Below are 14,800 nucleotides of genomic sequence, written 5' to 3'. Positions count from 1 at the left end.
CACATCCCAGGGGAGGGAAAGGCCCCCCCCGCACTCACCCGCAGCTCGATGCCCCCCCCGTCTCCCGGTACAGCCTCCTCAACGGCCCATCTCACGCCAGCTCCAAGCTCAACTGCCCTAATTTCTTAAATCCCTCCACCTGCCCCCAAACCTGCCCGGCTAAATTGCTCATTAGCATAACGAAGGCCAGGTGTGTGGTGCCGGGCACCCCCCTCGCTCTGCCACACAATCCCGGCCATCACAGTGTCGTCCCCACACCCATTTACCACCAGTGCACCCAGTACAGCTGGGCACAGGGAGGTACCAGCTGTTAGTGCTGGGCCTTCCAACAGACAGCGACCCTCCACGAAAGCCCCGGGAAGGAGGAGAGCCCCCCCTGCTTCCTATTCCAGGATTGGATCCTTCTTTCTACCTTTTACAAGAAATACCAAAAAGGGTATCAATTAATAATATATTAAAACACCAAGTCTTATAAGAGCCAGCCCTAGGGAGGCAGGTGTGAACCAACCCTAACTGAACCTGAGGACTTTTCCCCCCTGGACCCACCGGAGGGACATGAGACCGTGTCCCCCCAGGGGCAGAGCAGGGTGACGGGGTCTGGGGGGGCACCAGCCCAGCCCCCCCGGTGCTGACCCACCAGCACTGCCCCAGCCGAGGGGTAACGGGGGCTCTTCCCCCCCCCAACGAGGTTCCTGCAGAAGCCAAAGCCATAACTAAACCCACCACTGGAACAGCTGGTGGCTGAACAATGGTAATTAGGGAGGGAAAGCTGCTGGAATCAAATTAGAGACTATCCCTGGAAAACAGGGCTGGCCAGAGACAGCGAGACCAGCCATCAAGCAGAAATGAAGCCACATCACCATTTAATCTTCTTTAATTATCAAAACAGGCGCCTGTGCACAAAAGGGTCTTTTCATCCCAGCTTCAGGTTCCCTGATAATTCTAAAACATACTTCCAGTGTCAGTGTAATTAACATGTTAATTAGTATCAATCCTACCAGATCAATATGCAAAGGTGGCATCTCCTATACCGACATTTAAGACTGGGAGGACTGTTTCAGACCTATTTAATCCTCAATTCAAATTTCAGCCTTCCTGTTAGGGCCAATGTCAGAGTTCCAGCTGGGTATCAGAGCTAAGACTTTGTATTTTAGGGGCAGAGAACAGGGCAGAGCAACGTCCCCAACTCTATTCCTAATTTGTTTAAAAATAAATGCCATGAAGGATGACGAGGGCAATGGTAGATGTTCCACAGGGTTTGGCTGAAGCAAAGCGTTTGCTCCACTGGAGGGAAAAAATGTGCTCCGTGTCTATCTACAGAGGAATAATTTAGAGGCAACTGGTAGCGGCCCTTAAAATACTTAAACACTGAAGCAAAGCAAAAGGAGTGCATTTTGGATGAGTCTCCTCTATTTTTATACAGCACCTGACCCCCCTTCCCCAACTTTTCTTCAGTGAAACCCAAACAGCTGGACTCTTGTGGAGGCAGCACTGGCCCGAGCGTGGCACAGGGGGCTGTGCCAGCCCCTCACACACCGACACAGGAGGAACCACAATAACCTCCACGTCCACCTCCGGGGTGAACCCACCGGTACCGGGACAAGCCACGCCAGAGCAGCCTCGCTGAATGCTGATGTCCCACCTTCTGGGCTCACACTGTCATTTAAAAAACACAGTTTTCCCTTCAAAAATATAATAGGTGCCTGTACGCCTTACGCCTTCTGCTTGTAAAGTCAATTTTGAAAATGTTTTGACTCAAAGCCAAAGATTTATTTTTTTAAAAAAGGCAAAATTCATCTTGAGCCCCCGTATTTCTTAACCGCTCGCAGTATTTTACCAGCTCATATAATTCTGAATGCTAGAATTTGGCAATGCTGAAGTAAAAGAACTAATTACCTAAATAAGAGTTATGGATTAGATCCCAAAGGTTATACTGAACTTCCAAATTCTGGCAACAAGCGCCCCATCCATTAGTATCAGACTGCTGACTGCACCGCAGCTCCCCACCGCCCTTTTTTTAAAAAAATGAACCTTAATTTCTTCATCTGGCACATTTTTCCCAGCTGCAAAAGGAGGGAGAAAACCTTCTTTCTTCTCTCTGAGAAATTAATAATTTATAAATAGGATGGGATTTGATTCTCTGGAAGATGGAGTAGTAGAGTATCTGGGCCAAGTTCTCTTTTTTTCTATTTTCTCCCATTACCCTTAAAAAATTCTCCATCACTAATGCTGCACTATAGATGGACCTGCTCTCGGGGGCAGGAGAAATGGGATGGTTCACAGCTCTGCCTGGAAAGGCACCCTCCGGCTCCAGCGCTGAGTGGCTTCCCCGGCCCCGCAGAGCGGACCCAGAACCCCAGGGAACCCCAGGGAACCCCAAAACCACACAACCACCGTCCTGGGCAAAGCACCACCACCATGAACTCCCAGAACTGACAGTCTCTTGTCACAGCCGTGCTTCCCTGCCCGGGTATTTTCCTGTCCTTCTGAGAATTCCCAACAGCAAATAAACAAGGGGGAGACCCGCAGAGAGCACAGCACGGTGTCTCAGGGTGTGCTGCTGCAGGGATTCTCCTACAGCCAAAGGAAAACAGAACCTTCTATCTCCAAGATACGTTTTGAAATCTTTTCCATTAGCATTTCCATTATTTTTAAATAGATTTGAAAAGTTACACGAGCCCTGTCAAAGCGCCCGTACCTGCTCCCAAACGGCTGCGTGACCCCGGCAGGACAAAGCCACCAGGATATTTCTAACATTTCCATCAATGTGGTTTTGACAATCTTTTTGCTTTCAGGCTGCCAGGGTAGAATCGGAGACGAAGCCAGCCTGTCTCCAGCAGGGAGCAGCTGGAGGGAAACGGGGGGTGATTCCACGTGTCATCCCTATCGACGGAGCCAGTAGGGAAGAGGAGGATCCCAGGCTGAAGACCAACAAGGCAAGGAGACACCTTCTGTGGAGGGACACCACTGGGCGTTTCAGTGGGTTCAGATTGTCATTGACACACAAACCCAGCTTCCATCTTGCTGCATCTAATATCAGTCAACTCAGTGTCATCCGGGCTGTCATCTGACAGGACAGCCCAGGGACAGGCTGGTGACAGCCCTGCTTACGTTAGACAGAAAGGACAGAGGAAGCTGCATGTCACCACGTATAGGTCGCAGTGGAATGAATGACCTATGCTTCTTCCCAGCAGCTTCATTTAGAGAAGAATCAACTACGTTTTACAGAGATAAAAATAGAAAAATCTCCTCCGGTTTAAGAAAAAAAAATAATTAAAATAGCATTACATTTATAAGAGAATGACAACAGCAAGGGAAACAAATCAAATTTAAGGCTTGTACTGTGACCATAATTTCATGCTGTAGTTATTGAAGAGGAAAACAAAGACACTCAAATGCAGGAAAGACAGACTCAGTATTAACCATCTCTCATTTCTGAGAGTCTGTGTTGTTCTTGGGTTTTGCAGATGACTTGTGCTGTGTTTTGAGCTGCACGTTACGATCCCTTGCTCAGAAGACACAGCTTCCCTCATCGGGAGGGCAAAGATGTGGCTCTGCCATCGTGTGCCGAATCGGTGGTGTCCACACCGTCCCCGATTCCCCCAGAACCTGCTCTCAGCCCCAAACCTGGCCACGGGGGCTTCTGCAGAGAGAACAGGGCTCTGCCTATGGAACTGCATCCCAGAGCAAGTTTCTTGTGTTTGACATACTTACACATGAAAATAAGACTGCAAAAAGGAAGAAGAGCTAATTGAGATGGGGTAGGAAGGTGGGGACTGGAGCTGTCTCCAGTCTTCAGCTACAGGAGTCTAAAATCAGGGCTCTGCCAGCGACTGAAGATGGGTTTCAGACCAGGTCCCTGAAGCGAGCTCTGGCAGCGCTCCCCAGGCACCACGGCTCTGCTTAAAAAGTGCTCTTCAGCCAGTAATTTGGTAGCATAAAAAGGGAAGCAGCTTTGGCTTCTGGCTTTGGGGTTTTGTTTAAAATACATATAGAAAGAGTAAACTATGACATTTAGCTAAATCAAAGGCTTTAATTACAGTTGGCAGGTGGCCCCGGGCTGCCCGTGGCCATCCTGGGCCGTTCTGTTCCCCGTCGCACCGATGACTTCAGCGAATCCCTCCCCGTCGGTGACAAAGCCAGAGTGTGACTGAGCCACCCCCAGGCCAGGCTCTGGGATTTCTCATGGCCCCCCCACTCACTGGGGCTCGTCCAGCAGCACCTCCCGAGAGCCTACAGGTACTGGGGAGACCTCAAATGGAATCGCAGCCAACTTCTGGTTTCCTAAGCCCAGTTGAACCCTTCCAGCCCGAAGCTCGAAGGGCTCAGGGGAGAGGAAATCGCCTGTTTGGCCGCTCCTGGGCTTTAGAGTTTCTGCAGAAACATTCCTGCTGCTCCGTGGGGATGTGCAGGGGCAGGGGCTCACGGAGCTCACCCGACTCCCCAGCGACGCCGTGCAGGGATAAAGCTCTGCCTCGCGCCCACGCCGAGGGATCAAGGCCGGTATTACTGACCAAATCTGTTCATAAAATCCAGAGATACTGTACAAAAAGGGTTTGCGACGGTTTAAAGTCTTTCTTCCCAAACATCCCAGCTGAACCAGTGCAGGAGCGTGCTCTGCAACTGAAAGGTGGAAGTAAAAATCTAAACAAGCCAGTAGAATGAATCCCGTCGTGGTGCCGGAGCTGAGGAGCAGCCAACGAGCAGAGCACGAGACAGAAATCACAGCTCCACAATGTAAGGTGTTTGCATGTTAATTACCAAGAAGCAAATGTGGTGAATGGGACTAGAAAGTTTTTTTGTTTTTAAATCCTGTTAAACCTGATATTACTCTTTAATGTTTTCATGTTTACATTTGAATGTCCCTGTTTCAAGACATTTTTAATAATTCCTTGCCCTTGCACTCGCTGCTCTCACAACACTCGGAGGCGTCACGCAAGGAACAGCCCAGACGCCTGTTCCCATTCTGAGGTACACAGCAAGCAGAACTTATTTTTAATGTGTTTCTCTTCTAGCAGAAAACATAGTTCTACTAGTAATGTAAAATCATGGAAAATCATTATGAAACTGTGAATTTGTCATTCAAATGAAAGAATTTTAATTTAAACCTGGCACAGCTCCAGGCCGGAGAGGTTAACGGCTGGGGAAACTTCTCTTTCACAGATCTTGGCAAACAAAATAAGAAAATCCCTGCCTTTCACTTGCTTCCAAAACCTAATTCAATAAAAAAAATAAATCACACAAAACAAAAGAAGTTGAGACTTTTCAAAGCAAACGAAAATGCAAAAATACTTGTGAGCTGCTGAGGGTGAAGGTGGCCGTGGCTCTGGGCTGTCAGGAGGATGGGGCCAGTCTTTTCTCAGTGGTGCCCAGGGACAGGACAAGAGGAAATGGGCACAAACTTGAACATAAGTTCCATCTCAACATGAGGAAAAACTTCTTTGAGGGTGGCAGAGCCCTGGCAGAGGCTGCCCAGAGAGGTGGTGGAGTCTCCTTCTCTGGAGACATTCAAACCCCACCTGGACACGTTCCTGTGGGACCTGCTCTGGGTGGCCCTGCTCTGGCAGGGGGTTGGACTGGGTGATCTCCAGAGGTCCCTTCCAACCCCATGTGATTCTGTGGTTCTGTAAACACTTCTCAGGTATCTAACGCATCAGCTCTGGAGTGGATAGTGCTGCCTGCCAGCAGATCTGAGCCCCAGATAACTCCAATCAGCGAGGTTTAGGTGGTTTGCTTATCAAATAAATCCCTTCTGGAAAGCACTTCACAGCTTCTGATGCAGGGGGTCAAATCTTCTCTATTGTTGCTGAAATTGATGTTATTCCCATTCACTTTGGTATCCATGTTTTTACCATCTAAGGCCTTAAATGAAGCCTGAAGAACGCTCACAGGGGAGAAGCTCTAACAAGAAACAGAAGCAGCAGGACATGTAAGTTCTCACAGGAATACTCCTGGAGTGTCCCTCTCGGGGGCTCTCCTACAACACACCCCGTGGTGCCTGTGCCACAGACTCTGTTCTCACCAGCCTGGTGCTTCCACGTTCCTGCTGCAATGCAGGAAGCAGGATTTCTTTTGGGATTTGGGTAATCCCGGCAGAAAGGCAAACAGCAGGAGCTCCTCGAGCTCACATGCCGTGCTGTCACCTTGGGAAGTCTGGGTTTGAAACACCTGCAGCAATTCCAGGAGAGCTGCTGAACTCCCGTAAGGAGCCGGCTGCCCGAGCATCTGCAGAGGCACCAGCAGAAGATACTGACTCTCACCATAAACCAGGAGTTGGTGCTTTCATGGAGATGGGACAATGTCCATAAAAAACCGTGGCAGAAGCTCCAGCCTCTGAGCTGAACTCCACTGTGATCCCCTCCAGGGATGGGACACGTGTGGGGACACATCTCCTTGAAAAGCGGGTTCTGGTCCAGCCCCTGCCTGCGCTGGGGTTCGTAGGGGCTGCAAACACCTCCCAGCTCACTGAACTCTGAGCCAGGAACTCATTCTCCCATGGGAATCATATTCCCAAATCCCCCCCCTCCATCCCCCTGGCACCCTTGCGGAGCTGCTCACACGCAGCAGCTGAAACCTGACCCAGGCCATTCCTAGAAACTCAGAGAGACGAGTGGTGGGCACGGAGTCTGCTGGCCATGGCCATGGCCCGGGGGGGCTGCTGGGCAGGAGAAGGGCAGAGCTGAACCCCCGAGAGGAGCCCAGAGCAGGAACCAGCAGGAGAAGAGCCTCGGCGGCACCGACACCAAACCCCAACTTGCATTTCTATGGATTCAACTGGTTTCACACAGGAATTAGAACTATCCCCACAAAGTCCTGCACCATTTTGCAATGTGCTCAGTACCAGCAGAAGCAGCACACGCACGGGTTAACTACGGAGGAGGTTTTTCCTGGGTATTTGGCATTATAACAGGAGATAGTACTGTCACACCGGGAGCTGTCATGAACCGACAGCGTTGTTGTCTGTACCTGACCTTACCTGTAAGGCAAGAAAAATAATGTCATTTTCCGTGCTGTCAGTCCCTTAATATGAGCACAAATATGTGATACAGCAAAGGAAGCCACGAGGCACTGCAAACTACAACTAATTACATCAAATGCAAAGATGGAACTGTATTTGGGATGAGATGGAGAGGAGGAGGTGCTGATCTGGTGACTCAGTGCAGCTCAGGACCCATTTCTGCTCTCTCTGCATACGGGCACACTTAGACAATGTTAATGCACCCAAGTTCTATCACAGCACTGGAAACGGTCTGTGTGTTCTAACAGCCTGCACTGTGCCAGTGTGGGGCAGAGAATCTTAAATAAAAGTAGTGAAATGGGGACAGAAGGGTTACTGTTGCTCAAACCACACCTCAGAAAGGTTAATTTGATGGTATTTTCTTAGAAAAGCAATTTGAGCTAATCCTTATCTTAATAGAAGTTAAAAAAAAAATAAAAGAGAGAGAGCATATTCTTTATTATGAGAAAGCCACACCATGTGGGGCTGGCCCCCGTGGCACCAGCAGCTCCGCACACCCCACATCCCATCTCCCTGCCCAGCCTCGGCGCCCACAGGGAGCAAAAGGCTGATTGGAAAAGAAGTGAAATAGAAGCAGGTGGATTAAACCAAAGACCTCACACGTGAAGAGTATTGAGATTCATCAAGCTTGTAAAAAACATTATCAACCAGATACTTCAACATGTAGCAGACACGACAGGGGCTGCCCACCAGTGAGAGAGAAGCTTACTGGACTATGCCTGTACTGGTAAACTGGTAAGGGGCAAAGGCTGCCCAGACCCCCACAGCCTGGGGTACTGTAACACCCAAAAACCCATTTTTTACTGCAAAAATTAGTGAAGTAAACACAAATACCAATTAACAGACAGCTCTGCTCTTTTTAGTACAACCAGATTTTCCCTTTCAGAGAGAAGCCAGGTGGCTCCCAGCACTCGAAGCTGGAGCAGCCTCCCCCACCAAATCCCTCAGGAACAACACGGACCAACGCCTGGTGGTGGAGATCATTAAAGGTCATTCTCATAAAATGGAAGTAAACCTCAGGTTTTGCCCAAATTCTGCTGAGAATAACTAGATTATGTGCAATCACCTGTGCAACTTCCGAATGGAAAAGCTACTACCAGAGTTATTCTGTCCCAGAACTGACAACAGGCGGCCGTGGGGGTGAGAGGCAGGAATCCATCAGTCCTCACCAAAACACAGGTACCTTCAGTTATACACTATTTAATGCATTCTGGTAAGTCAGGGAGGAACTTGGCCCTCAGTACATTTGATGAAAATTCACACAAATAACCTTGCATTAATTCTTAACTGTGCATATTTAGTTGATCAACCATTTTATTTCAAATACAAGTTACTCTAAAAACCTCAACACTAAGTATGGACAAAAGCTCCCCCGCCGCGCAGGGGCCATAAGCTGAGAGTACACAGATTCAGTCCGGGGTCACTTACAGGGGCTGGTTCTGGGTAAGAGTCACGTAGACACCAGTAACTCCAGCTCTTTTATTAAGTTTTCTTGGAAGTGGTCAGACCTGAAGCCATAACGCTGCAGAAAACTCATGCTTCATCAGTTTTGTGGGTAAGGAATTTCACTCTGCAGCTATTAATCAGGCACTTTGCACAAAGTCAGTCAGAAAAAGTGAAGGTGAATTCGTCCTCTTTCTATAAAAAAATACTAGGTGAGCACATCTCCCCTCTGCTGAGCAGGAGGGTAACAACCCCCAGCCCCCCCAGCTCCCAGCCCAGGGCTGCTCCTCGCGTCCCGTCCCGTGTTTGGGCAGGAGCACGTACAGGAACACGGCACCGCTCCCAGAAAAGCCACGCTAATGAAATGTAAAATCTGCCCCAACACAGCTCAATGCAAGTATAATTGTAAAACAGGCTGGTACAATTGGGAAACAACTTTTAGAGCCCCCGTAGCCTGGAGTTTCTGAACTGAACAATGTTTTCTCAGGAAGCAGAGCTTCACAAACGGCCCGATTGCTTCTGCATGACTTACCTTGCATGTCGGGGGATTTGAGAGCTGACGTAATCTGGCCGTGTAAGTAGTTTATCATTGAACATTTAAACCATTAAAAACCACATATCAAGCAAACCGATATTTGGAAATCCACGGCTCCCACCAAGCCAATCTGCATCGTTAGAATAAAGTCTATCAAGTCAATAAACATGAGAAACAAATATGAAATCCTCCCTACACGAACAATAAGGCTTCGCAGGAGGGAACTCCCTGCTTTTCATGCTGTTCCCTCTATTCACAGTCCAACTATTTCTAATGGAAATTCTGTTTGCTATGGAGATTATGATTCAGCCTTCTTTTGGCATCCCCAGCACATCAAAAAACGCACAGAGCTGGAGGAGGGTGTGAAGGTCTCTCTGTGGGGTTTAATGCTCAAGGATGCATAGAGGTTTAAAAGCATCCCATAGATGTTTAAGAGCATCCCCCCATGAGCTCAGGGGAAGTAAAAGCAACTTCTAAGGAAGGCTCAGGTCTGAGCTGGGAAGGGAATCGCTGAAGCACAGTGGCACCAGCAGACAACGCCGATGGCAAACGTGATGCACCGGACTCTGGAATGGGAAATTCTGGTGTGGGTGGACTCTAGGAAGAGGTAGAAGGGGCAGGCCGTTACCTGCAGGACCAGCTGCTGCCAGGCAGTGGCCAGTGGTTGCCCGTTGCCAATGTTGCAGATGCTGAGGCGGTCGGCGGGCGGGTGGGCACGCTCCAGCTGCAGGGAGACATTGCGCCGCTCCTCCTCCAGCGCCCGGGTGAGCCGCTCGAAACGAGCCTCCTGCTCCTTAACGGAGGCTAAAATGCTGGCAGCGGACCTGATATCATAGTCATCCATGATTTCTGCAAATGCTCCCGCCTGTTGACTGACCGGGGCAAATGGAAAGGGTTAGGTGGAGGGGTGGGGAGGGCACGGGTTAAAAATAAAAATGCACATTGTTAGTCACCCCGCCGAAGGACTGCTCACTCTAAGAAGCAAACTGCAGCGCTCTTTGACAAGAATTCCTCTCCATCCATTGATTTGCTTTTAAATTAAAAGTAATTAATCCAAGGCTTCCCTGTTCAAAAAAGAAAAAAACCCACAGGATCACCTTGGAGAGAATTTATATTTAATTCCTTTGATCTTTTTGCTAGAACGGCTCTGACAAGGGTTTTCATCCCTCTTGCAAAGCTAATTTCACTGTGCAAATAATAATGGACTCAAAATAAATATATTTAAAAATACAGCTTTGGAGGGAATGAGGAACACGGTCTTTCTCATTATAGACACCTGGAATTTTTGTCTTTAACAGCACGAGTGAGAAGTCTAACATTTTTAAAGACAGAAACTTCATGACACAATAAAACAGTTGTGTCCATTTTTTTCCCAAGTGAACGGACACCTCTCCCCCCCAAATGAAGCAGACAGTAGCTGAAAATAATTTTCACTTTTAAATTACAGGCGTACACTGTAATATGGAAAATATTTTCAGATGCAGACAGTGCAATGGCAGTTGAAACGCGCCCGATGGTTTCGTGGCAGCCAATGCAGCAGCCCCTCATGCAGCCGTTCACCAATAATGCAAATGAAAAAGCCCAAATCAAACATCGTCCATGGAAAACACACAAAAAACTGCTTGTGTCTCAACACAGGGAAAAGAAGAACCCAGAAACCAGCTAGATGGGATGTATCTTCTGCCTTAGGTCCCTCTAGCAGGGTTACGTGGTGCCGTTAAAACCCTACCCCCACCTGCGTGGTGCCTGCAGCGAGACTCCTGCTCCTTCCACAGATCTACAGCGTGAACAGCAGTTAAAATGGTTTCAGAAGAGTATAAAATCAGCAGCGTAACATAAGGGTAAATGTTGGCTTCAGCAGAAGCCCTTCACTAAGTGACACAAGTCTCTGGTCACTACTGCTCACTACAGAACTACCTGGATCTGCTCCCAGATGAGCAGGGGCAGGATCTTCTCCAGCTCCTCTCATTCAAGACCAGTTCATGTTCTGTGCTACGTCCCCAGGAATTGTCCCTTGATGTGCAAATCGGCAGCGACGCTTCCTGCTGCCAGAGATTCTTTGTTTTCCATCTACAACACGGGTTTCCTCAAGCGCTGGCAGAGCCAGGCCCTGGGCTCCTCCTCGACCCACGCTCTCGCCCGCCGTGTTCTCCAGGTCTCTGACAATTCCCACCTCCCCCCCGTGCTGGTGCTTTGGTAGCTGATGGTAACGGGTCACGGACTGTTACACTCCCCAAAGAGGGATATTAATAGATATTAAGCTGCATTTTTCACACAGTTTGTTGGAAACTCCTAAGTAGCCCTGAGGTCTCCCTTCTTTTATCATACGTGGCTGAAATGATCCAACAGGCCCAGCAGAGAGTGGGGCAGAAGCAGCAGCCCCAAAGCCCATGACACACACCTTGATTTCATGGGAAATGACCTGCAGTAGCTCTGAGGGTCATCGCGAGCTCTGAGGGAGCTGCTGGTGAAAGGAACCAGGGTGACAGGAAATCACGTTGGAAACAGCGTAAGGACGACCACGGATCAATCTCAGAATGTTTACACACAACCATGATTTGAGCCCTTCAGGTTTTCAGACTCAGCAGAAGTGACTGTTCTCACTTCTGCATTGATTTCACCTCCATTGGGATTCTGAAAGAAAACCAAAAACCACCGAAGGGTTTTCCGGATGTCGCAAACTAGTCAAATACAGACCAAGCTGCCAACTCGAGATGTTCTGCTCAAAACCTTGTTTTTGTGAGGTTATCAGGAGCCTATGAAGCCTTCAGAGAGCACAGGTCCCTGCAGAGGAGGGTCCCAGCTCGTGGGGAGGGACTGCGGGACCCCCCTGCAGCCGCCGGGGCTGCAGAGGAGGGTCCCAGCTCGTGGGGAGGCTGTGTGGTGTGGGAGGGACTGTGGGACCCCCCTGCACCCGCCAGCTGTGACGGCACCACTGGGATCTCCAGGGGTGATCCAGGAAGAAGACGACTAAATTTTAAAAAAAGAGGTTCTCTTTAGAATACGCAATGCAAGTTTCTGTCCTAAGCAAAAGCACTACCAACAGCAGCATGAAAAATTGAGAAGCGCCTCCTCTAATGCAGATTCTGAAGCAGTAACAGCTTTAATAATAAAACTCACAGTTGATGACTGAGCTGGTATATAACTTTCAAGGCACATTCTGAGAATGTGACAAAGATCCCATTCAGAAAATCCTTAATGAGCTGTAAGCCCTCGATGCCACACATGAGGGAACCTAGAAAATTTGGGTTCTATAAATGGTACAAATCTCTAGGGAGCCACAGAGATCTCCATGCAGAAAATATAACGTTAACCTCCTTACAACCATAAATATTGTGCTTCTTTTCTCTGTGCAAAGAAAAACACAGGCAGAAAATAAACTGTATAAATTTTCAGATGTAGAATTAGTGACCATAAAAATCCTAATTGCTATGCAGGAACAGCAGCAGGGCTGATAACTGCCTTTTAAGAACTGTTGGACAAAGACAGACTTCTGCATTTCAAATGTTTTATTAGCAGATAAATACTCGCTTGCTGTTGATTGCACTCCCAATTATTTACCCAGGGTTTCAACAATTTACATTATCAGCAGTCTAGACTAGAGGAGAAAAATAAAAGTACTGACTCATGAGTTAGTTACTCAGGCTGCCACTTGCAATTTGCTACCGTTTGTAAGTAAATTAAAGTGCATCGAAAAGGGTGTAAATAAATGAAAATATGAGACCAATAGCAGGCAGGTAAAGATTATTCCTTAGGCTGCACTTCTAAACACAGCCAACACTTGCCTACAGAGTGTCAGAGGCTGCGCTGACAGCAGCAAATCCTTCCTGCCCACGGGACTCCAAACAGCGGTGCTGCTCTGGGGATGGAGCAAAGTAAGAGGATCTGGTTTCTCTCACTGTTCATATGAAGAACTAACACATCAAAGGGCCTCCGGCAAGTCAATCCAGCTGAAGTGCTCCACAGGGATGAGGAGAATCACCCCCAAATGGGGGTCCTATGCACCACTAACCCCCCCTCATGCCCAAGCTGGAGGTCTCTTGGGAACACCGACGTGCCTACAGGCACTGGGTTCTCTGCAGAGAAAGTGAGTTACCTCTGCACACTGATTTTGCTGATACAGGACATAGCTGACTGTCAAGAGTCTTCAAAGAGACCTTGAGATTAAGGGGCGTCAAGTCCGACAGTCTGAGAGCTGAGCCAAGCTGTCCCACCAGTGCTGTCCCACCTCCCCGTCCAGCCCCCCCAGGTCCTGCCGACAAGCCATGGTGCTATGATGAGCAGCAAGAGGCTGGCACGTCCAGCAAACACAAAGAGCATGCATGGGAACAGGGGCTACGTGCTTCTACAGGGAAGAAAACCACCAGAATAAAAGCAAAAATGGGGCTTAAATAATCTATGGAACCGAAGCAGAACACATGCTAATTATGTTTCCGCCCTGAAGTGCCACAAGGGATGAGTAGCATAAAATGAGCGTTATCCCCCGTGCAAGGTGGGAAAGCATGCAAAGAAATCAAGCCATACACACCTATGGGTTACTGGGGCTGGAGCGTTAGAGCTGCTGGGACATCACCCACTAAGGCCAGAAAAGTACAGACAAAGCAGGAGAGCAGCCCGGAGCAGAACCAGCTACGAGAGAGAGGAAAGAGAAGACAGAGTTAGTTAATAAGGTATTACAGCCCTTTTGTACAGCCATCTCCCAGGTTCTCCTCACTATGTCCAATAAATTATTTATTACACTGTCTTCCTCCTAACTTGGAGGAAGAAGAAACAATATTCAGAGAAGCCAATCCTGAGAAAGCCAATCCTTAAGGAAAAAAACCCCAAAGTGGTTAATCTGATTTGTTATCAGTGATCAACACTTGCACGTTCCTATGAGACTTCTGTTCATGCCCTCAGTCAGGGGAAACTCTGGACTGGAACCAGGATTTTGGATGCTATGAAACCGGATATCGTAGCCAAACATTTTAAAACACAGAAACATAACACATGACACTCTCAGAAATTATAATAATTATTTAGGCACGCAACTTGAGGTCCCGTTTGTGATGGATCTGGAGCTGCCAAACAACTCCAGATCATTCCATCGCTACCATCCGAGAGGGCACGCTCACTGCCCACAGACACAGCAGCTTACGGCCCCTTGCTTTGTCCTACCTGTCCATAACCTAATCCTCCACGAAACCCAAGTGAAAGCAGGTTTGGGGATATTTTAGCTCCTCTGCGTAGCTCTGTAAATCTCTGATCTGTTTTGCCTCAAAACATTTAGCGCCAAAACTTCTCTGGGTCAGCGACGGCAAATTTAGTACCTGTTTTTGCTGGAGCTGGGACAGAACAGTGTCCCCTGGGCAGAGGCAGGTTCTGCCCAGCAGCGTGTCCCGTTGGAAACTCCTGCCACATCCAAAACACTGCAGCCACGGGGCAGGGAGAGCAGAGCTGGGACAAACTCCCTTTCCTGGTACAAATGCTTTTGAACATTTTCAGCGAGTCACTCTGCCCCAGCAGGTTTCATGCCTGACCAGGTACCGCCTGCCTTCCCGCAGCCAGCATAAACACAATTCCTTGCATTTCAGCCAAATTACCAGAAATACAATCCTTTCTTTGCATAGATCCAATCTCAAAGGGCACGGAACCGTCAGCCAGAAAACTCGTTTTTCTTAAAACTAACAGAAGTAAATTCTATGCCTAAAACTTACTCGATGTAACAAAAGCACATGAAGATATGCCCAAAGATGGAAGTCAGGAGGCAGCGCGAGAGAAAGACTAATTCTCAAGTAAATGACCAGAGAGAATAAATAAAGCAT

At 48.4% G+C, this 14,800-nt stretch overlaps 1 protein-coding gene across 3 annotated transcripts in view; it reads right to left on the bottom strand.

The window, feature by feature from the left end:
* ARVCF (armadillo repeat gene deleted in velocardiofacial syndrome) overlaps window positions 1-14,800 on the bottom strand; it is a 249,277-nt gene that overhangs the window by 130,840 nt on the left and 103,637 nt on the right. For all 3 annotated transcript variants that reach the window (XM_014943992.1, XM_014943993.1, XM_014943994.1), the window contains 2 exons: window positions 13,525-13,625; window positions 9,625-9,868 (listed from right to left, as the gene is read on the bottom strand). In XM_014943992.1, the coding sequence (XP_014799478.1) occupies window positions 9,625-9,840 (216 nt within the window). In that variant the 5' untranslated portion in view covers window positions 9,841-9,868; window positions 13,525-13,625. The remainder of the gene's footprint in view (window positions 1-9,624; window positions 9,869-13,524; window positions 13,626-14,800) is intronic.

Source organism: Calidris pugnax, unplaced genomic scaffold (assembly GCF_001431845.1).
Source record: "Calidris pugnax isolate Ruff unplaced genomic scaffold, ASM143184v1 scaffold138, whole genome shotgun sequence".
Lineage (NCBI taxonomy): Eukaryota > Metazoa > Chordata > Aves > Charadriiformes > Scolopacidae > Calidris > Calidris pugnax.
This window is presented reverse-complemented; position numbering and strand designations above follow the sequence as displayed.